Source organism: Bos indicus, chromosome 2 (genome assembly GCF_029378745.1).
Source record: "Bos indicus isolate NIAB-ARS_2022 breed Sahiwal x Tharparkar chromosome 2, NIAB-ARS_B.indTharparkar_mat_pri_1.0, whole genome shotgun sequence".
NCBI lineage: Eukaryota > Metazoa > Chordata > Mammalia > Artiodactyla > Bovidae > Bos > Bos indicus.
In genome coordinates, this window is record NC_091761.1 from 4,737,722 (window position 1) to 4,761,625 (window position 23,904).

Genomic DNA, 23,904 nt, shown 5'->3' on the forward strand with positions numbered 1-23,904 from the left:
CTTTTCTTAGCTTACTCCTAGTGATTGCAGATTCTCTCATGTCCTCGTAGGGGGCAGCTTTAGGGTGTGTGCCTGCTCTAAGCGTCAGGCTTCCCAGGGGCTCATTAACCCCATTTAGCGAACGCTTGGTTTAGTGGCTGCACGTGGAGGCCACTCTGGCTGCTGTACCTTTGCTGGCTCCTCTGATTTCAGAGGGCAGCTGTTGCTCCCTTTGTCCTGCAACCCTAGCTCCTGGCTCCTGGCCTTCAATGGCCCGCCCAGCAGGCACCTCCCCAGGGAGGCCGGCCCTTCCTTCCTTGGCTTCCTCCATCCTCTCTGGCCCCACAAAGTGCCTCTGGCTCCGCCTCCAGCTCTAGCCCAGCCTCCTGTCCAGGGAGAGATGGGCCAAAATGCCTGGGTACCTGGTGGTGGCCGGACACTCCCAGCCGCTGCCCAGGCTTCTCCATGTGGCTGTGCCAAGAGGGCCGAGCAGCTGCTCTTCCCCAAAGAAGTGACTAGCAGCACTCCACTCGGGGCAGGGAGCAGCAGGAGGAGGCCGAGGGGCAACTCAGCCCTCTGAGGTAGAGACATTTCATAGTGCCCACTGAGTGGTGCTTGTTGCTCTCGAGATGTGCATGGGGCCCAGCCTGGTTCTCTCTGACATTCTCTTTACGGCTTCTAAGTGGTCATGCTACTGTTGGGATAAAGGACCAGCTGCAGTGGGAATGCCTAGCTCATCCTGGCTGGATGCTGGGCCTCCTGCAAGTCTGGACAGGTTGGGGGTGAGGGTGGGGAGCAGCTGATCTCTGTTGTAGACACAGGCTGGAGATGCTCCAATGGAAGGGTTAATGGTTGGCTGTCCTCATGAGAAAGGGGAAGCAATGTGAACCTTATCGTGCGGAAGAAAGGTGCTTTTGGAAGCAGGGGAGGCTGATGAAGAACTCTGTGGTCACTGTGCACAGGTGGTTTCTTGTTGGGTAACTGAGGCCAGGACGCTTTGAGGTGCAAAAATGTGGCATTGCTGCATGCCAGCTAGAGGCATTCTGGGTCCAAACTCGACCACTCTTGGTCCAAACCTGGGAGTTGAGTGAAGTCTGTCCCAGAGCTAAGGTAAGAGTGAAATACATTTCTCTCTTCAAAGTTCAAGGCAGGCAGTCTTTGGAAAGGAAGCAGAGCCATGAGCGGTAAAGCTCCTGGGCTCAGCTCCACCCCTGAGTAAACAAGATCTGAATAAGGGTCCTGTGTTCTCTTTACATTGAAAAACATCTCTGGGTCTCAGTGGTAAAGAATCTGCTCTGCCACTCCAGGAGACGTAAGAGATGTGGGTTTGAGCCCTGGGTCGGAAAGATCCCCTGGGTGGGGAAGATCCCCTGGAGAAGGAAATGGCAACCTATTCCAGTATTCTTGCCTGGAAAATTCCATGGACAGAGGAGCCTGGTCTATGGGGGGTCACAGAAGAGTTGGACATGACTTAGCGACTAAATAACAACTTTGTTTTTCTACAAGTGTTAAAAGAATTAGTGGGTTATGATACCACCAGCTTCTTTCACTGAGTTCTGCATGGTCCAAGAAGTAAGTACATTTTGTGCCGGTCAGACGCTGTGTTCTGAGGGCATGCTCACATTTTAAAATAGAAAAACTTAGGGATTCCCTACAGTCAGAACTCCATACTTCCACTTCAGAAGGTGTGGGTTTGATCTCTGGCGGGGAAACTAAGACCCGGCTTGCCGCGTGGCACAGCCAAAAAGAAATATTTAAAATAGAAAAACATGTTTGTTAAAATGACAGCTGTCCTGGTGTGTGTGGGTGCACGGAGGCGGGTGTGCCGCTCACTGTTTGTTTCTCTGCCTGGGGAGAGGCTCCCGCTGGAACAGGCCAGGTGCTTCCCCGCCCTTCCCCAGGGATTCTCACAGGCCTCTTCGGAACAAACTTCAGGCTCGAAGCAGCTGGCTGATTTGAGTTATGTATCCCTACTCTACGAGGCTCAGTGTTGGACCATCCCCAACACCCTGAGAGGGAAGTGCCCAGACCAGTTACAGGGAGGGGGAGCCCCTGGGGCACTCACATCACATTGGCCATTATTAACTAGGCATGATACTGGTCCTGCCTGCTGGGAAGGCACTTTGCTCCTGAGAGGGACCTGAGACCTCCTCCTCCTCCACCCACACCACAGCCCCACGTGGCTCTGGGGAAAAGGCCGTTTGCTCAAGGCAACTGGAGGCCCCAGTTCTCACTGCTGCTGCCATAGCCATGCAGGTCCAGGGAGGCCCAACCCCTCCTTTGGACCCCATGACCGCCTCCCTCTCCTCCTGCCGTGGGACCTCCAGGGAACTGAGTTAGCTCAGCTGTGGCAGCGTGCTGGAGTGGGGAGTGAGAGAGTGGTGTGGGGCAGCCAAGGAAATCCCCTGGGAAGGGGTTGCTCACAGAGAACCTGAGACCCAGAGGGCATGGGGCCTGCACCTAGAGGGACCTTGCACCTCCCAGTCTCTTCTAGGACAGCTGTCACGTCGTCCACTGCTTGCTTTGTGGCCCAGCCTTGACCTCTGACATCTCAGAGCCTCATCTGTCCTGCTCTGAATCATCACATGCAGTGGGTGATTCAATCCTCACTTCTGAGTGTCAGCAGCTCTCTCCCTGTCAAACCCCAGCCTCCAAACTGCACCCTTTCCTCCTCCCTCCCTCACATGACAACTGCCCACTTCTCTGCTCTCTTTAGAGCAGGATTTCTCCAAGCAGTTATAAAGTTCTCTGCCATCTCCATTGCCCCCATCGGGTGCTGTGTTCCCCACCCCAGGGAGCGCTGTCTGCAGGACCACAGGACCGTGGGAGAGGGCACTGCAGGGCTCTGCCTTACCCAGGTGGCGCTAGTGGTAAAGAACCTGCCTGCCAATGCAGGAGACGTAAGAGATACAGGTTCAATCCCTGGGTCAGGAAGATCTCCTGGAGGAGGGCATGGCAACCCTCTCCAGTATTCTTGCCTGCAGAATACTCCCGTAGACAGAGGACCCTGAAGGGCTACGGTCCATAGGGTTGCAAAAAGTCAGACAGACATGACTGAAGTGACTTCGAACACAAGCATGCCTTATCCTTCCAGCTTGTCCCCTCACTCCCATGGGTCTCCTCCTGACACCAAACCCAGGTCCCTCCCTGACCTGCACCTGAAGCAGCTTGCACAGGGAGCAGAGAGTGGTCGTGCTCTCTGGGCTTCTGTGACACCTCACCCCACCTCCACACCCTGGCTTCCCTCCCTCACTGGGACCCCTGACCTCTCATCCTTAGAGGGCTTCTGACTCAGCACAGACACCTTCAGTGACATGAGCCCCAGGGTTGAAACCCTATCTGCACAAAACCGTCCACATCTTTGCAGAGATGGGACCTTGCTGAGTTCCAGGTTCAGGGCACCCACTCCCCTACTACCTTCCCTGGGATGCCCAAAAGGCTCTTCAGTGTTACATACCCCTCATCTGACCTGCCCCAGCTGTCCTGCCACATGGCCAACGAGCAGGAGAGAAAGAAAACCTGTCAGTCATCTGGACTCTAAAAGAAATCACATCCACGCCCGCCACAAACACCCCAGTCAAGCATTCAGCAAAGCTCAAAGAATTTTACCACGAATGCTCAGATACTCGGGCTTCCCTGGTGAGGTGGGTTCAATTCCTGGATGGAGAAGATCCCTGGAGAAGGAAATGGCAACCAACTCTAGTATTCTTTCCTGGAGAATTCCATCAACAGAGAAGCTTGGCAGCCTGAGTCCACGGGGTTGCAGAGTCAGACTCCAGTGAACGACTGACTAGAGCAGAAAAACTAGTCAGCTGTGGAAAAAATTCAGGATGGTGGCTACCTCAGGGAGCTTCAAATAACGGAGCAGGCCTCTTTTGCTTAAGGCTTCTTTCCGAGTAATGTCTGGAGATTCACTCACGTTGGTGTCAAAGAGTGTTGTGTCCGGCGCTCAGACTCCGCGCCTGTGCCCTGGCCCTGCCCTCTCCCTTATTTCCATGCCCTGCCCTCGTGTTCTCCTATCACCTTCTTTCTGACCTCAGGGTCCCTGCACTTGCTAACTTTTTTCCTCATTCAGTCGTCATCACCACTTGCCTCTCCACTCTAAAGCGGCCCTGTACACTGCCTCTTCTTTGCAGTACTGTTCCTGACTGAAATCGTATTTATTTGTTTGCAGTTTGTCCCACATGCCAGCTAAACTCAGTGTGAACCTGGCCCAGGTCCTCTTGTTCACAGCTGACCCCCCAGTGCTCATAAACCATAAATATGGTTTGACCATAAATATGGTCTTGAATGAAGGGGTGATGAGTGATTGAACATCTGAATAACCACTGCCAAGCAACTGCCAACTCTTTCCTGCAAATCTGACCTGTAGCAGCTCTGTAGGAGACTGGCAGACAGCTCCTTGAGGCTCCACCTCTGAATGATGGCACAGTCGCCACCCAGCTCTTGCTGAGTTTGCCCAGGCCCAGGGAAGAGGCACTCTGCGTGACAGGTGAGCAGCAGAGAGCTCTGGTTTGGCCACAGGTAGATCCCCCCCTGCTCAGTGACCATACAAAAGGGGGCTAGAAGGCTGGAGGGCAGGCATGGGATCCCCAGGTAGGGAGCAGGTCCCTTTGGTGTTCTGCTCTCTACTTTTCATCCCCTTTGGTTCCCACAAAACCCCAATATTTGATTAAGCATCCAGTCCATTGCTGGTGCACAACCTCCAACATATTTGCATCTCTGTGTTGGCAATTATGAAAAGTATTTCTATATCAACAGGCGGATGACCCAAGAAAGCATCCATACTTTCCACTTAATCATCAAATTGCAGTTAATCAGAATCAGCCAAGACACATTTGCAAAAAGAACTGCAAACCACAATAGTTTCAAGATATCAGCTACTTAGGAACAGGTGCCTTTCCCAAGCTTGCTCTGCAGGTATAATGCTGCACGTTACTATCAATTCATCGCTCTGAATTCCACTGTTTATTTGTGAGTTGCTACTTCGCATGGCCATTTCTAGATAGTTTTTGTCTGTTTCCAAGAAGTAAGGCAATGTTCAGTTGGTTTAACAGACCAGGCTGCTCAGTTTTATTCCAGCCTTGGTATTTGGGCTGCCTTGAATTATGAGCTACACTCCACTGCCTCGCTAGAAATTTCTGCCTTTAGGTGGAGTAAAGGTTTTGTTTATTTAACATTTTTATTCAGAATATGTTCCCTAAATTTTTATATTTCTCCAGGTCAGTTTAATGACTCCCCTCTAGCTTTCCTTGGTTCTCCTCCTCAACTTCTGGCGTTTGGTTCATCTTTATAGAGTAACTTCTGCTAGGTTAGGGGGCGGCTCACAGACTCGGATGACTTGGGTATCTCCGGGGGAGGGCACTGGCCTGTAAGTATGCAGAATCAGGCTCCTGACTCAAAGGGGGCGCCCCTCGACCTTGACTTTCCTGGAAGCGGGACTCCGTGGACTGGGAGTCCCCAGTGCCCGGGGAGGGAGTCGGTGTCCAGATACGTCTGTCTGCAGAATTAAAGCGTGAAGGTGGCCCCTTCTCCTGCCCGGGGCCGCAGCGGGGCCTCGGGGTTGGGGGCCAGCGAGGAGGTGGCTTCAGCATCTGTCCCCGTTGCTCCTTCCCCCGCACGTGTTCGCGTTCCAGGGCAGCCTGGGACAGCCGGGGCGGGGGAAGCTCCGGGCGGGGCGCCCCAGCGGGGCAAGGGGGCTCGTTCGTGTTTATTATAACTTCACTCCCTTTTAAAGGAAAGCTATGCCCGGAATCCGGGAGGTGGCGAGCGAAGCCGGCGGGGAGGACGTGACCCGCGCGCTCCGCAGGCCGTGTTCGGGTGTCCCCAGAGGCGAGGCTGCGAGGGTGGCGCGCGCCCCCTCCTTGCCCTCCGGCGCGCTGTGCCCACCGCCCCCCCCCCGCCTCCCGCACCCCCACCTCCTGGGCGCGGCGGGCCCACCCCACCCTGCCCTTCAGAGCGAGCCCCCACCTCCGGCTCGCCCGGCTGGGCGGGGCGGGGCCGGGCGGGCGGAGCGGCTCCGGCCTTTTTTGGGCGTCTCCTCGCTCCGGGCGCGGACCTGCCGGCGGGCGCTCCGCGAGCGGCGGCGGCGGCGGCTCAGGGGTCCCGAGGCGGCCCGGGTTCGGCGTGCGCAGCCACCATGACGGGAAGGTAACTGCCCCTCCCCGCGCCCCTGGGCGGTGGGCGCCGTGGGCCCGGGCGGGGGCGCCTGGGGCGCCAGGCTGGGCGGGGCTGCGGGGCAGGACCCCGGCCAGCCCAGACCCCTGCGGGCACCCCGGCCTCACCAGGCCCCTCCCCGGGTGGCAGCGCTGGTCAAGTCAGGGGCGCCTGCCCCGCTCCCGCGTGTCCAGCCCTCTGGCCGGCCCAGGGCAGCGGCAGGTGAACGGTCTGTGCTGTCCCGGACGACGGAGCCATTACCACACCCGCCCTCTGCTCCCGAGAACTAGCGCTCCGAGGGGCCAGGGACTTGCTCAAGGTCACTATCAACTGAAAGGCACGGCGTCAAAATCCAGGCGGTCGGCTCCCGCCGGCTTCCCTGTCCCCTCGCTGGGTGACCCTGGTGACAGGTCACCTCTGGAGCCTTCTGTTTCCTGCTCTGTAAGATGGGGTGGTAAAAATGGTAAACGGTCGGTCTGGGGACCTAGCCAGACCTGCCCCCAACACAGGCTGCACAGGGATGGGTTGAACCCCAGAAACTCCCCCAGGCCTGGCCCGGTTTCCACTTTTATATCCCTTGTGGCCATTTCACAGATGAGATGACTGACGCCCCATAGGCCAAGTGACTCACCAGGCCAGTCACATGGCCACCAGTGTCTGGCCAGTGCTGGCCCCCACAACCCTTTCTGGAACCTGGCTGGGTACAAGTGCATGACTCAGGGGTGGGAGGGGCTGGTCTCTGAGGCCCACAGGCCCCCTTCCAGCCAAGCCCTGGGAGGAGGATGCTCTTCTTTATGACCCCTTGACTTGGGGCTGGAGGCTAGAGGGGACCCCGTGGCTTTGCTGGGGAAAGGAGCTTGGAGAGGCAGTACTCAGAAATGGGGAGCAGCCACAGAGGGCAGAGTGGTGGCCCCAAAACCTAGGCGATGTGCAGGACAGTCACCCAGCCTTCAGGGTCACACAGATCGCTATGAAGGCTATGGCCTGGAGTCCTAGGGCAGTCCCAGGAGCCAGCACAGATCCTGTTACTGGGGAGTCCTGTGCTTCACATGCAGTTTACTGCCCACTTCCCAGACCTCCCACCGCAGCCCAGGTCTGCCGACAAAACCCGCTCCCAGTGCTCACCCCTCCTAGTGTGCTCTTGCCTTCCTGTCCCTCGCAGGGCACCCCTGCCGGCTACCTCACTCCCCACCCTCTAAGCTCCCGAGGAAGAAAAGGGGGAGAGAACAGGGACAGAATTAGGAGCAGCGACAGATGGGTGTTGGTGTGGGGCTGGGATGCGTGACAGGTGGTTTTCCAGGCAGAGCGGAGATCGTGTAAGGCCGAGCTGCAGGATGTCAGCGTCTATAGTAGCTTCAGCTCTGATGCTCTGGGGTGGGGAGAGGCAGAAACCAGATGCACCTCTGTTCCCTCAGCAGGAACTCTTTCCCCCCTGAACCCCGGGGGTCTTCCGGGGAGAGGGGGGTATCAGGTTGGCCAGAGGATAGCGCCGCAGGAGAAGCTGGGAATGCAGGCCAGGGTGGGAACAGGGGCCAACCTGCTCCAGCTGCTGCCCGGCTCCAGTGGGCACCCTGAGCCCAAAAGATGCTAGTCATCAAATGACACAGGGACTGGAGTGAGCCTTGGAGAACTCTGAGTTGGGTTAAAAGTAAAACTGCTTATCTTAGAGAGTTAGGGAGTTAGTAAAGAATCTGCCTGCAATGTGGGAGATCTGGGTTCTATCCCTGGGTCAGGAAGATCCCCTGGAGAAGGGAATGGCTACCCACTCCAGCACTCCTGCCTGAAGAATTCCCTGGACAGAGGAGCCTGGCAAGCTACAATCCACTGAGGTTGCAAAGAGTTGGACACAACTGAGCAACTAATACTTTCACTCCCTCACTAGGAAAAACCCAGAAACAAAGAGGTAACAGAAACGTTAACATAAAGAAAGAAAGAAAATAGCCTGTGGTTCCACTCTTCAGAAAAGCCCTCAGTAACATTTTGGTGGTTTTCTTCTTTTCTTGTGTATTCTTCTGCTCTTTTCTTTTTCACAAGCTGGGAGTGGTCTGTGAGCCCATGCTCCCATCCTCCTTTGAAGTTGGCCTACCACATGTGGCATCCATGCCAGGAGCGGCTGATCTCCCTTCCACATGCAGGCATAGGGGCCAGCCTGGCAGAGGAATGGACGTCCGACCCAGCCTTTGGGGTGGGTGAGGTTTTTCCTGTCCCAGAAGCTGTGGAGTTTCCTTTTCATTCTGTTTCATGCCACTGTGCCCTCTACACATCCACTACCCCCATGAGATGCCAGGGCAGTTCTCACAGCTGGATGCTGGTTTTCCCCACATTATCCCTTGCTGCCCAGACCAGACTGATTTTTGGAAATTACCCTCTCCTTGTACACCTCCTGCACCTTCTGGGCTCTCCCTGGCAACAGTGTAAAGCCCCAGCCCTCCAAGCAGGTGAGACAAGAGGGAGGTCAGTGGGGGAGCCGCTGAAGTGACCTGGAGTGCCATGCATGGCTGGGCACTTTGGAACTACTCCTCTGAGTACTGTTAGGAAAGGGGCTGCTGAGGAAGAGACAGGGAAGGAGACCAGCCAGGTGGCAAGCAGTGATGAAGCCTCTCCTTGGCAGCCATGGGGCAAGAGAAGAGGAGAGCGATTCAGGAGACCTGGGAGGTGGAGTCTGGACCCAGGGCAGGTGCCCAGTTTGTGGTGGCAGGTGTGGGAGTGGACACAGAGCTAGTTTGGGCCATGAAGCATTTGGAGAGCGGTGGTAAGTCTCAGGGGAAACCCTGAAACTGGACATGAGGGCCTGTAGCCCAGGAGAGGGCTGAGCTAGGCCAGAAGAGTGAATGAGGCCTGGGACATGGGCGTGGTTATTTAGGGAGCCTCCATGCTGTGGGAAGAGGCTCAGCCCTGGCTGCAGCCCCGAGAACTCTGGACTTAAAAACACCGTGTCTTTGTCCCAGCTGAAGGGACCTTTGACATCAACGTTTTCCAACCTTGGGCGGGTTACCTCCCCTGCCCAGGGAGCTGACCTGTCAGCGGCTGTCCTCCAGAGGGAGCCTGGGGCACCATGCACACAGCTGTGACTCAGTGGCTTGGCCTGTTGGAGGGGAGGCCCACCCACCACATGACCGACACCCACAGAGGCCGCCAGCTCACAGCCAGGCCCCATCCTTGGCCCAGTGCAGAGTGGGGCTGCTGGATCCCTGTCCTCACACCTACCAGCCCCCTCACCCTGTCCACCACACCCCCTCAGTGCTCCCAGATGCTCCCCACCCTCCTCAGGAATATGCCCAGTGACTCCCTCAGCAGAGGAGCTTGCCAAGGAGCAGCTAGGGTGGCAGCCAGAGGCCCTGGGACAGCACATGGGGCTGTGATGGACTCAAGGGTTTAAGCAAAGTGTGAAGCAGGTGACAGGGGATGTGCAGCTGGGCCCTGAGCCCCAGACTGGGCCCCACCCATGGCCCTCACCTCCTCCCTTTTCTTCTTCTGGTGGAGACTCCCCTCTCTGGCTGGCCAGGGGAGTGCCATGGGGCCTGATCTATAGGGTGTGCGCAGTTCCATGCTGTAACACCTCTTACTTCAAGAGGTGTTGGGCTCACTTCAAGCTACCAAGGTGATGTGAACCAGTTCCCAGAATTCCTGAAAACTGAGGACTCGGCACTTGTGAGCTGGCCTATTGCTTGAGGAGGGCCTGGGCTCTCCCTGCACAGCGGTTGACCTACCTCTCCAGCCACACGTCCGCTCTCTGCTTCCATCTACTACGTAGGGTCACACTTAAACCATCCTTAGGGCTTCATTTCTGCCGGGGGGTGGGGGAGGAAGGGAGGGGAGCAGAGGGAGGCACCTGAACAGTCCTTCTTGTTCTGTTTATTCAGATCTTCTAGATTTTGGATGATGACTGTTTATTCGAGATGACCTGATAAGATGATCTTAATGAGACGCTCACGTGAGATGACTGTATCTCACTAAGATGAGATGTCTCATATGCGTGTATATAAAACCAAACATACATGCACCGTAAGAAAATACAATCACTCAGAATGTCCTGATGAAATTATCATTCATCTCAGCCATGCCAGAGGATCTGGGCGAGTTGTCTTCAGTCCCCCAGTGAAACTGGCTCTGGCAGAGAGGCTGTGGTGGTATCGCTGGCTGCCCTGGGGATGGCACTCACCGCCCAGAAAGAGATAGCAACCCCGCCTCCCAGCTTCGTGCTGCTTCTGGGGCTCTTGTCTCTTAGTAAGCAGCATAGTTGCATTCTTCACTATGTGTGTGCTGCTTTAACATTTGAGATATGAATCCCATGCCATGAAATTCACTATCAGAGTGTGCAGGTCAGTGGTTTATAGTATATTTACCAGGTTATGCAACCATCACCACCAATTCTGAATATTTTCATCACCCCCAAAAGAAACCCATTTGCAGCTAATCCCTTCTTCCCCCAGCCCCTGGCAATCACTAGTCTGCTTTCTGTCTCTACAGGTTTGCCTGTTCTGGACATTTCATATAAATGGAGCCATACATTATGTGGCCTCTTTTTTTTTTTTTCTGCCTAGCTTCTTTCATTTGGCATAATGTTTTCAAGGTGCATTTATATTGTTGTATGAATCAGTACTTTGTTCCTTTTTTGACCAAATAATATGCCCTTATATGGATAAACCACATTTTATCTGTATATTCATCTGTGGTGGAAATTTCGTTTCCACTTTTGGCTCTTATGAATAAGTGCTGCTGTGAATATTCCTACATATATTGTCTACTATCTGGAGAATATACCTAGGAGTGGAATTTGGGGGTCCTATAATAACTTTATGTTAAACTGAGGAATTGCCAAGCTGTATTCCAAGTAACTGCATCAATTTTACATTCACATCAAGAATGTCTGAGGGTTCCGTTTTCTCCACTTACCGTTATCTGTTTTTGTAGGTGTAAAGTGACACCACATTATGGTTTTGACTTTTATTTCCCTAGTGACCTGTGATCTTGGACACTTTTTCAGGAGCTTATTGGCTGCTTGTTGATCTTATCTGGAGAAATGTCTACTCAAATTCTGTGCCTGTTTTAAGATTGTGTTCTTTTTATTGCTGGATTGTAAGAGTTCATTATTCTGGATACTAGATATTTATCAGATATATAATTTGCAAATATTTTCTGCTGTAGGTTGTCTTCACTTTCCTGGTAGTGTCCTTAAATACACAGAAGTTCTAAACTTTGGTGAAGTTCTACTTATTTCTTTGTGCCTAGAGTCTGAGCTGCAGCTGCAGGGTCTTTTGTTGCTGTGTGTGAGCTCTCCAGTTGTGGCACATGGGCTTACTTTCTCTGCAGCTTGTGGGGTCTTACTTCCCCTACCAGGGATGGGACTGCACCCCCATGTTGCAAGGCAGATGATTAACCAGAAAGTCCCTATTTATTTATTTTTGATGGCTTGAGTTTTTTGGTGTCATATCTAGGAAACATACCTAATTTATAAATATTTACACATATGTTTTTTTTTTTTCCCCTGGAGTTTTTCGTGTTAACTCTTTAATATTTCAATTTTCAGTACCTGAGTCAGTTTCTATATATGAGTCAGTTTTTATATATGACCTGAAGTGGAGGTTTAAAATCATCCTTTTTTTTTTTTAATTTTTAATTTTATTTTATTTTTAAACTTTACATAATTGTATTAGTTTTGCCAAATATCAAAATGAATCCGCCACAGGTATACATGTGTTCCCCATCCTGAACCCTCCTCCCTCCTCCCTCCCCATACCCTCCCTCTGGGTCGTCCCAGTGCACTAGCCCCAAGCATCCAGTATTGTGCATCAAACCTGGACTGGCATCTCGTTTCATACATGATGTATAGAACAGTCTTATGGACTCTGTGGGAGAGGGAGAGGGTGGGAAGATTTGGGAGAATGGCATTGAAACATGTAAAATCATCCTTTTGCATGTGACTATTCAGTGGTTCTAGCATCATTTGTTGACAAGACTATTCTTTTATCATTGAATTGTCTTGGCAGGCTTGTCAAAAGTCAGTTGACCCATAATAAAAGCCATATATGATAAACCCAGAGCAAACATTATCCTCAATGGTGAAAACTTGAAAGCATTTCCCCTAAAGTCAGACACAAAACAAGGGTTCTCTCACCACTACTATTCAACATATTTTTGGAAATTTTACCCACAGCAATCAGAGAAGAAAAAAAAAACAAAAGGAATCCAGATTGGAAAAGAAAAAGTAAAACTCTCACTGTTTGCAGATGACATGATCCTCTACATAGAAAACCCTAAAGACACCACCACTGATCACTAGAGCTAATTGATGAATATAGTAAAGTTGCAGGATATAAAATTAACACACAGAAATCCCTTGAATTCTTCCACACTAACAATGAGAAAACAGAAAGAGAAATTAAGGAAACAATTCCATTCACCATTGCAATGAAAATAATAAAATAGGAATAAATCTACCTAAAGAAACAAAAGACCTATATATAGAAAACTATAAAACACTGATGAAAGAATTCAAAGATGACACAAATAGATGGAGAAATATACCACGTTCATGGATTGGAAGAATCAATATAGTGAAAATGAGTATACTACCCAAAGCAGTCTATAGATTCAATGCAACCCCTATCAAGTTACCAATGGTATTTTTCACAGAACTAGAACAAATAATTTCACAATTTGTATGGAAATACCAAAAAACCTCGAATAGCCAAAGCAATTGAGAAAGAAGAATGGAACTGGAGGAATCAACCTGCCTGACTTCAGACTATACTACAAAGCTACAGTCATCTAGATAGTATGGTACTGACACAAAGACAGAAATATAGATCAATGGAACAAAATAGAAAGCCCAGAGATAAATCCACACACCTATGGACACCTTATCTTTGACAAAGGAGGCAAGAATATACAATGGAGAAAAGACAATCTCTTTAACAAGTGATGCTGGGAAAACTGGTCAACCACCTGTAAAAGAATGAAACTAGAACACTTTCTAACACCATACACAAAAATAAACTCAAAATGGATTAAAGATCTAAATGTAAGGCCAGAAACTATAAAACTCGTAGAGGAAAACATAGGCAAAACACTCTGTGACATAAATCACCGCAGGATTCTCTATGACCCACTTTCCAGAGTAATGGAAATAAAAGCAAAAATAAACAAATGGGACCTAATTAAACTTAAAAGCTTTTGCACAACGGAGGAAACTCTAAGCAAGGTGAAAAGGCAGCTTTAAGAATGGGAGGCAACAATAGCAAACGAAGCAACTGACCAAGAATTAATCTCAAAAATATACAAGCAGCTCATGCAGTTCAATACCGGAAAAATAAACGACCCGATAAAAAAAGTGGGCCAAAGAACTAAGCAGACGTTTCTCCAAAGAAGACATACAGATGGCTAACAAACACATGAAAAGATGCTCAACATCACTCATTATCAGAGAAATGCAAATCAAAACCACAATAAGGTATCATCTCACGCTGGTCAGAATGGCTGCTATCAAAAAGTCTACAAACAATAAATGCTGGAGAGGGTGTGTAGAAAAGGGAACCCTCTTACACTGTTGGTGGGAATGCAAACTAGTACAGCCACTATGAAGAACACTGTGGAGATTCCTTAAAAAACTGGAAATAGAATTGTCATATGACCCAGCAATCCCACACCTGGGCATATACACTGAGGAAACCAGAATTGAAAGAGATACCTGTACCCCAATGTTCATCACAGCACTGTTTACAATAGCCAGGACACGGAAGCAACCTAGATGTCCATCAGCAGATGAATGGATAAGAAAGCTGTGGTACATATACACAATGAATATTACCCAGCTATTAAAAATAACACATTTGAATCAGTTATAATGAGGTGGATGAAACTGGAGCCTATTATACAGAGCAAAGTAAGTCAGAAAGGAAAACACCAATACAGTATATTAACACATATATATGGAATTTAGAAAGATAACGATGACTCTATTTGTGAGACAGCAAAAGAGACACAGACATAAAGAACAGACTTTTGGACTCTGTGGGAGAAGGCGAGGGTAGGATTTGAGAAGATTGCATTGACACATGCACATTACCATATGTGAAATAGATCACCAGTCCAAGTTTGATGCATGAAACCAGGCACTCAAAGCCGGTGCACTGGGACAACCCTGGGGGATGGGATGGGCAGGGAGATGGGAGGGGGTTGCAGGATGGGGGAACACATGTACACCCATGGCTGATTCATGTCAATGTATGGCAAAAACCACTACAATATTGTAAAGTAATTAGCCTCCAATTAAAATAAATAAATAAATTTTAAGAATCAGTCAACCATGGATGTGTGGGATTATTTCTGAATTCTCAATCCATTCAGTTGATGTATCTGTCTGTCCTTATGCCAGTACCTTACTGTTTTGATTACTGTAACTCAGTAGTAAGTTAGGAAATTGGAAAACGTGAGTCCTCTGGTTTTGTTCTTCAAGTTGTTTTCAATAACTATTCTGAGTTCCTTGTGTTTATTTCCATGTGGATTTTAGGATTACCTTGTCCATTTCTATTAAAAAGGCAGTTGGAATTTTGATAGGGATTGTGTTGAATCCATAGGTCATGTGTGGGAGGGGGAAATATTGCTGTCTTAACGATGTTAGGTTTTATAATCCATGAACAGGGGATGTCTTTCTGTTTCTTTAGGTATTCTTTAATTTCTTTCAACAATGTTGTGTAGTTATCAGTATATATAACATGTGTGCAGGCTCAGTCATGTCTGACTCTTTGCAACCTCATGGGCTAGCATCCTCTGTCCATGGAATCTTCCAGGCCAGAATACCAGAGTGTGTTGCTTTTTCCTACTCCAGGGAATCTTCATGACCCAGAGAGTGAACCCACGTATCATGCGCCTCCTGCATTGGCAGGCAGATTCTTTACCACTGTGCCACCTAAGGCTTACACTTCTTTGGTTAAATTTATTTCTAAGTATTTTTTCCTTTTGATGCTATTTGATCCCATGGACAGAGGAGCCTGATGGGCTACAGTCCATGGGGTCACAAAGAGTCAGACACTACTGAAGCAACTTAGCATGCACACATAGCCATTCCTGTCTTCTTTTGGTTGCAGTTTGTATAGTATATCTTTGACATTCTCTTACTTTCCATCTTTTTGTGGTTTTGAATGTAAAGTGAGTCTCTTGGAGAAAGCATATAATTGGATCACCTTTAAAATATTCATTTAAAGAAAGTTAAAAAACTTTCTGATTGGAAAGTTTAATACATTTCAATTCAGTTCAGTCGCTCAGTCATGTCTCACTCTTCGTGACCCCATGGACTGCAGCACGCCAGGCTTCCCTGTCCATCACAAACTCCCGGAGCTTGCTCAAACTCATGTCCATCGAGTCAGTGATGCCATCCAACCACCCCATCCTCTGTCGTCCCCTTCTCCTCCTGCCTTCAGTCTTTCCCAGTATCAGGGTCTTTTTCGATGTGTCAGTTCTTTGCATCAGGTGGCCAAAGTACTATTGGAGCTTCAGCTTCAGCATCAGTCCTTCCAGTGAATATTCAGGACTGATTTCCTTTAGGATTGACTGGTTTAATCCATTTAGTTAATGTAATTACTGATAACTGGGGTTTACATCTGCCACTTTGCTATTTTTTTCTATATATCATGTCTTTTTTTGTTTCTCACTTCCTACACCATTGCCTTCTTTTGTGTTAAATTATGTCATTATGCAGTCATATTTAAGCCAAATGGGAAAAAAGGTTTACAAGCAAAAAATACATTTGTATTGTCTTTTATATTTATCTTATGGTTAGCGTTACTGCTCTTAGTTTCTTCATGTAGATTCGAATTGTTGTCCAGCGTCCTTTCATTTCATCCTGAAGAAATCTCTTTGGTATTTCCTTTTAACTCTAGGATTTCTATTTGGTTCCATTTTATCATTTCTATCAATTGATATTCTACATTTGATAATGCATCATTTTCATGCTTTTCTTTAGGTTTTTAGACCTGGCTTCCTTTAGTTCTTTGAACATATTTAAATTAGCTGATTTGAAGTCTGTCTAGTAAGTCTAACATCTGGGCTTCCTCAGGGCTTCCTTTCTACTCATTGCTTTTCTTTTTTCCCCCTGTGTCTAGGTCATTTTTTGTTGTTGTTTTTTTGCATGTATTTTAACTTTTGCTGAGAACGGAACTTCTCAAATAAAATAATGTGCTGTGGCAGCTTTGGAAACCAGATTCTCCCTAATCCCCTGGTTCTGTTGGTGCTGCTTATGATTTGTTTGTTTAGTAACTTTCCTGAACTTACTCTGTAAAGTCTGTATCTCTGTCATTTGTGGCCACTGCAGTCTCTGCCTGATTAGTTTAGTGGCCAGCTAATGACTGGACAGAGATTTTCTTTTTTTTTTTCTTCAACCATGCTGCATGGCCTGTGGGATCTTAGTTCCCTGACCAGGGGTTGAACCTGAGTCCCCTGCATCCCTGCATAGGAAGCTTGGAGTCTCAGCCACTGGACTACTATGGAAGTCCTTGGATAGAGATATTTTTGAATGCCTGAAACTGTTGACTTAAAAAAATGCACAATGTGCGAGTTGTGAGTTAAGTTTTATCTGGGTCAAAGTGTGGGCTATACCCCGGGAGACAGCATTTCAGATAGCTCTGAGACGCTGCTCTCAGTGGGGTAGGGGGGAAGGTCAGTATACTTAGGATTTTGGTGACAGGATAACACGTGCAATTAAGCACTTTTTTTGGGGGGGAGGGCAAAGGGTTTCTGCTAGTCATGAGGAACTGCCGTCACCATGAAGGATTTTAGTGCTTTTCTCGATATGAGAAGATATGTAACTATAATACCTGTTCTACCAGTTTTTCTCAGAGCACAGAGTGCCTCACTTCTGCTCTCCATCCTGATCTCCTTTCAGAGAGTATTAAAAGTTAGCAGATACAGCAGCACCTGATTTAACCCTTGTAGAAGTAGATGGCAAGTGCCGATGGCAAATGCCAAAATTTGTAGTTGACAAAATCAGTGTCTCCCAGCTTTTACAGAAGGCTCTGAATGTATTTTTGGGCACGTTTTCAACATTCAACCTGGCATTTTACAACTCTGCCCTAGTCCTCATTTCCTGCTGTATGGAGCTAAAAGGATCTGTCAGAAGTGAAAGCTTAGGACCTTCTAAGGTCTTTCCTGAGCATACACACAGCCCTGGGCATGTGCATGGCCTTCTAGTTTCCCAGAGATATGTCAGTTCTTTTCAGAGCTCCTAAGCACATCTAATTCCTTGGTTTTTCCTTTTAAGCTTGTTTAAGTTAGTCATCTGTTTGCCCAACTGTTATCCATTGTCTGTGACAATGACATCATAGGTAGTTTTGATAGTAATATATTTGAAAAACTCTCCCTAGGAGAGGCTTTCAGCCCTGGGTTGATATGACTGAGGTCACATGAAGAAAAGCCTTCAAGTGTGATCTTCAAGGGAAGACCAGGTCATTCTTTGGGAATGAAGCCTTGAAAGAATTTCAGCCCTCTTCTCCCCCATTACTGGGAATGTCGGCAGTTACTTTTCTAGGCAGCTATGGAGTTAGGAATTGGGGATTAAGGTACTAAGATAAATTAAAATACCATAAAAGTGTTCTTATGAAGATTCAGCTTTTTTTTTTTTTTTGCTTTTATTCCCTCCCAGTTATTATTTTTTTATTTTTTCTCCCAGTTATTTTTTAGCTTATGTATTTTTATTGAGATATAATATTAATTTTAGAAAATGTGCAATATAATGATTTGATGTTTGTATATATTGTGAAATGATCACACAGTAAGTCTAGTTAACACCTGACACCATAATTATAAAAATTTTTTTCCTTGTGATGAGAACTTTTAAGATTTATTCTCTTAGCAACTTTCAAATATGAAATACAGTATTATTAACTATAGTCACCCTGCTATACATTACATCCCCATGACTTATTTATCTGATAAATGGAATTTTGTACTGTTGATTCCCTTCACCCATTTTGGCCACTTCCCATCCCCCACCTCTGGTAGCCATCAAACTATTCTCTGTATCTGACCTGGGCTTTTGTTTCTAAAATTCCACATGTAAGAATAAATAAAATTCCACACATAAGTGTGATCATGCAGTATTTTTCTTTCTCTGACTTATTTCACTTAGCATATGCCCTCAAGTTTCATCCACATTGTAGCATATGGCAAGATTTCATTCTTTTTTTTTTTTTGCTGCACTGAGTCTTCACCGCTGCTCGAGGGCTTTCTCTAGTTTTGGGGAGAGAGGGGCACTCTTCATTGCGGTGTGCAGGCTTCTTATTGTGGTGGCTTCTTGTTGCAGAGCATGGGTTCTAGGCACAGGGGCCTCAGTGGTTGCAGCACACGGACTCAGTGGCTGCAGCTCAAGGGCTCAGCGGGTGTGGCTTGCAAGCTGCAGAGCACTGCCTCAGTAGTTGTGGCACACAGGCTTAGTTACTCTACAGAATGCGCAATCCTCCTGGACCAGGGATCAAACCCGTGCTCCCTGTGTTGGCAGGTGGATTCTTAACCACTTCCACCAGGCAAGTCCCTTTTGTTCTTTTTTATGGCCAAATAGTATTCCATTTCATTTGTATACCACATCTTCTTTATCCATTCATCCATCAATAAACACTTTAGGTTCTTTCTATACCTTGGCTTTTGTAAATAATGCTGCAATGAACTTAGGGGTGTGTATATCTTTTCTAATGAGTGTTTTTGTTTCCTTCAGATAAATACCCAGAAGTGGAATTGCTGGATCATATTGTAGTTCTATTTTTAAATTTTTTTGAGGAAACTCTATACTGTTTCCATGGTGGCTGCATCAATTTACATTCCTTTGAACAGTATGCAAAGGTTCCTTTTCCCCACATCCTCACCAATACTTGTTATTTCTTGTCTTCTTGGTAATAGCCTTTCTGACAGGTGAGAGGCGATATCTCATTGAGGTTTTGACTTGCATTTTCTTAACGATTATGATTATAATATATTGAGCATATTTTCATGTACCTTTTGATCATGCATATGTCCTCTCAGCTGTTTTTCTTGCTGTCTGCTTACTGCAAGTCTTTGGTTAATTTATAGAGTTCTGACAAAGGGGACTCTTGACAGTTTGTGCTAGTTTTTTCACTGCTTTTGTGGTTGTTGTTTAGTCCCTAAGTTGTGTCTGACACTTTGCGACCCCATGGACTGTAGCCTGCCAGGCTCCTCTGTCCACGGGATTTCCCAGACAAGGATACTGGAGTGGGTTGCCATTTCCTTCCCCAGGGTATCATCTTGATCCAGGGATTGAACCCATGTCCCCTGCATTGGCCAGCGGATTCTTTATTGCTAAGCTACCAAGGAAATCCTTCATTGCTTTTACGGAAGGACAGACTTTCAGAGGTCCTTATTCTGCCATTTTTGCTGACATCATTTTTGCTGTGTTTTTGCAACTGTGTTCTCTGGAGCCAGAATGCTAGACAGGGAGGCCTGCATGACTGGCAGCCTCACCCTGCAAGAGAGGCTGCAGAATGGGAAAACAAGGCTATGCAGAGATTTGGGATTTGGACTCAATCAGTCACTAACTTTCTCTCAATTTCTAGCCTGTGGTGCCCCTTTTACAGTAAATATTTGTTGAATCAATCAGTGTTTGGTAATCTTGGACTTGAACTTCATTTAAAATGGTGATGTGCAAAACAGTTGTGGCTATAGCCTCCCTCCCAGGTCTATCCACCATTGTGGACGCGTTCCCTCATTAAACGTGACTCTGACTCTGGCTGAGAGCTCTGGGTTCTAGAGATCAGAATTTCCATATGGGTCAGGTTGAATGGAGGCTGGTAAGAGGGGCCTAGGCCCTGGGCCATCAACTTGAAGCTGCCCTAGGAAAACTCTATACCCTAGCTTTCTTAAGCATTCAGCTCTAAATCAGAAGGCAGGAGGTGATCCTTCTAGTTGTCGGCTCCAGGCTCAGCTTCTCTATGCCCTTTTAGCCCCTGGTGCCACCTTTAAGAAAATATTTATTGAATTGATCAGTACTTGATACCTTTGGAATCAAGGTGTATTGACAAACTGTACTGCACACGGTGCTTGTAGTCACCTGGCTATGTTTGGGGGTTGACTCCCAGAGCGGTTAAGGAGCACTTACTTCCTCGAGTTTGAATTTATTGGGCGATGTTCGTTCTTTGATGTGTAGGCCCAGCATCTGAGTGCTGATTGATCCCCTCTAAAGTTTCCTCCTTTCCCAGTGTCAGAAGACCTTGCTGTCTGGAATGATGGAAGGCAGGGGAAGATACTGCTCATGCTTTCTGACCTCACTAGAGAGGTTTTTCAGGGAAATGGAATCAATGTGATAGATTTCTGTGAGTGCTGTGGATCCTTATTAAATGCTGATCGTGGTTCTTCCTTGGCCATCAGTGGCCACAGTTCAGATGCTGGTCATGGGTGTTTGCACATAGATCACAGTAGCCCCACCAATAAATACCTTTATATAAAAATGCATGGAAACCATGGGGGTCTTCCATCAGAACCTGCTGCTTCTGCTCTCCATGAAGAGCTGGGGGACTGCATGCCCTCCAGGTTTTGACCGTGTGAACTTCTTTTGGAGTGGATGGTTATTTGTTGGCCAGGTCCAGGGACTGGGCTGCCCTGGTCTGGGTCTCCTGTGCTGTACTTAGTACAGTCATGACCAACTCTGCGACCATGGATTGTAGCCCACCAGGCTCCTCTGTCCCAGGGATTTCCCAGGCAAGAATACTGGAGTGGGTTGCCATGCCCTCCTCCAGGGGATCTTCCCAACCCAGGGATCCAATCCAGGTCTGCCGCATGGCAGGCAGATTCTTTACTGTCTGATCCACCAGGGAAGCCCAAGAACACTGGAGTAAGTAGCCCATCCCTTCTCCAGGGCATCTTTCTGATCCAGGAATTGAACTGGGGTCTTCTGCGTTGCAGGCAGATTCCTTGCCAGCTGAGCTACCAGGGAAGCTGGGTCTCCTGGGTCTCCCTGGGTCTCCTAGGTGGCTGCACTTTCTCAGGGAAGAGACCAAGGCAGAAAGTGGGCACGTGTGTGAATCCCTCATCAGCTTCTTGACTGCAGGATTCGTAATCTGGCTCAGGTCCATACTGCCCTCCTCAAAGGAGGACATACCATCCTCAGGGTGTTCAGGGGGCTTAGGATTTCCTCGGAGGCTCCTGGCAGCCCGGGATCTCTAGGCAGCCTGCCCTGCCACTGTGGACTCACCTCTGTGCTCGTTGGGATCTTCCCAGCGCGTCTCCTCCCCAGCCGGGACCCAATCCTGCTAGCCTCAGCTTTCACTGCGCTGCCCCCGCGGCGGGAACAATATCCTTTCTATTTGGAGTTGACTCCGCTGCCCTTTGGAGATCGCAGTGCGTAACGTGAGCTCCGGTGCAGACGGGTGGGTGCCGAGGGAGCCCCCTCCTGCAAGCCGGGCGTCCGGGCCCCGGTGTCCGGTCGTTGGTGGCTGCCCGTGGCAGCACCCGCCCTCCGAGCCTGGGGTCCCTCGACCCGGCGGAGCGGGCGGCAGGAGGGAGGGAGGCCCGTGCCATGGCCACCCGGCTGGGCGCGCTCGCCGCGTCGGGGCTGTACCGGCGGCGCCAGCACCGGCAGAGCCCGCCGCCCGCGGCGCCAGGGTAGGTGGCCCGGGGGGCAGGGCAGGGGCGCGGGGGACAATGGCCGGAAAGCAGCGGCCGCGGGCCTTTCCTCGGACACCCTGCCTGGCCCTTCCGACGGCGGCGGCCGCCCGGCTGCCCGCAGCCCGGGGCGTGGGGGCAGCGCCTGGCTTGGCGGCCAGAGTGGAGGCAAGGCGCGGCTTCATCCAGCCGGGGTTACTGATCTGGGATCAGCACTCTTGGGCAGGGCGCTGAGCATGGGGCGCTCAGATAAGTTGTCGAAGTAACCGCCACTACCGCTTTCAGGCTCCTCGGAACTTTTTGGCCGCTTTCTAGCGGATGGAACTGAGCGGTCAAGGAACCTGCCGGACATCACTCATCTATAAAGGGGGCTAAGCGGTGAATTGAAGCCAGGCTGGACTGACTCAAAAGCCTGAACTGCTCTATCCTGGGGAGAACTGCTGGGGTAGACCAATGATGAATGCTTCCTTTGGGACTGGGAGGAGGAGCCTCTGGGGCTCAGAATGGACCTCAAGGTGTCTCTGAGGATGAGTTAATCTGGCGTGGAGAGAGTCTGAAGGGCACATAGATAGTGGAGCCCTCCGAGTGGGGGCTGGGGGAGGGGATCCTGGACTCCTTGCATTTGCAGCATCTCAGGGGCCATCTGGATGGAAAGATCTGCTAGAAATTGGGGCAAGAGAGCAGTGGGAGCTGTGGGTTTGTTGTCTTTTGCATCAAAGTAGCAGGTGGGAACCCTGGGGGTGTGGGGGCAGAGTGTGGGGGAGGACATGAAGGTTGGGAGGAAGGGGTAGGGATTCAGGGATGAGACAGAGCAGCAGTCATAGAGGTGAGGTGCCTGGAGGACCTGGGGAGAAGAGGAGGTTTAGAGGCTGATGCTCAGCGGTGACCACAGAGCACCGTGGTGGGTGCCTGGGAGGGGAGTGAGCCCGCAAAGATGTCTGGGAGTATGAACGCAGCAAGCAAGAGGCTGTCATGTGGGGAGTGGAGAGCAGAGGCTGCAGAGAGGCACCCGTGGGATACCTGTTGCAGCTGGACTTGTATCCGCACCAGTGTTGCAGGTTCCTCAGCAGGGGCCACACCAGGGCAGGAACTGGATAAGCCCACTGCTCCGGTGGGGGACTCGGGGCTTGGGAGGCCAAGTGACTTCCCTGAGTGAACAGGAACCCTCACCGGTTGGTCTCCGGATGACCCTAGATGTGAGTGGAGGGAGCCATGGGGCAAGGAGTGGGTGACAGGGCACTGATGGGCCAGAGGCCCGTGTGGAGGCTGGTTTCACGGTATGAATGCAGCACAAGAACTTGGTCTAGATGCAAGGAGGACAGGGCTGATAGTGAGGATCAGGCATCAGGAATGTCCCCCACACGCACGCACGCATGCATGTTCATAGGCTAAACTCAACTTCCTATTGCCTTGAGCTTCTGGCTTGTGACCTGGCCTCACCAACACTGACTCACCCTTGAGTGTGGAAAGTCCCCTATGGCTGGCCCTGCCTGTGCCCAGGCCCTTTAGCTGGCTTTCCAGGGTTGGGTGGGTGGGAGGCTGCAATGGAGGTTGGTCTGAGGTTGTAGGAAAAACAGTTTTGCATGGTCGTGCCTGCGTGATGCCACCAGGAGCTGAGGGGACAAGAGAGCACAGATCCAATCCCGTGTGACCTCAGCAGGTTTCTGACCCTCTTGGTAGGTCAGTTTCCCTATCTGAAACCAGCAACCTCCCCTCATGAGGACCTGGCTCAGAAAGGACCCCACCCACCACACCCCAGGCTAGAGCTCCAGATGTCTTGCATCAAATTCTTTTATGTTGGGTATCAAGACAGAGTATTTGGGGATGCTGGGGAGGGTTGGAGAGGGGGACAGGGTGGGGTGACCACCTACCTCTGGCCCCACTGGCTGCCCCAGCTCGTCTCAGGCAGTGTGCACATCTGTGGGTGAGTCTCCACGCCCGCCCCCCGCCCCCCACCCCCAGCAATGGGGTTTGGCTTCTAGGTGCTGGTGGGGCGGTGGTGTCTCCCTGATGTTAACTGGGCAGACTGCGCTCCCTGTTCTCGGGCAGAATGTGAAGGAGGACATGGAATCCCTGCCTCCCCCCTTTGCCGTCTTGCAGGGAGCACTGCTGGGCTGGGCGGGAGGTCCCTGGGCTGCTGGAAACAACAGCTCTTTTATCCAGCGC

General features: G+C 49.7%; 1 protein-coding gene across 6 annotated transcripts in view; it reads left to right on the forward strand.

Moving 5' to 3' along the window:
* Positions 1 to 415: 415 nt before the first annotated feature.
* LIMS2 (LIM zinc finger domain containing 2) overlaps positions 416 to 23,904 on the forward strand; it is a 44,063-nt gene continuing 20,574 nt past the window's right edge. The window contains exon 1 of one of the 6 annotated variants that reach the window (XM_019969028.2): positions 416 to 560. Coding sequence is in view for 2 of the 6 variants with exons in the window: in XM_019969015.2 (XP_019824574.1) it covers positions 21,653 to 21,738 (86 nt within the window). In the remaining 4 variants the exon portion in view is untranslated. The other 5 variants (XM_019969022.2, XM_019969045.2, XM_019969064.2 and 2 more) reach the window with 5 other exon arrangements.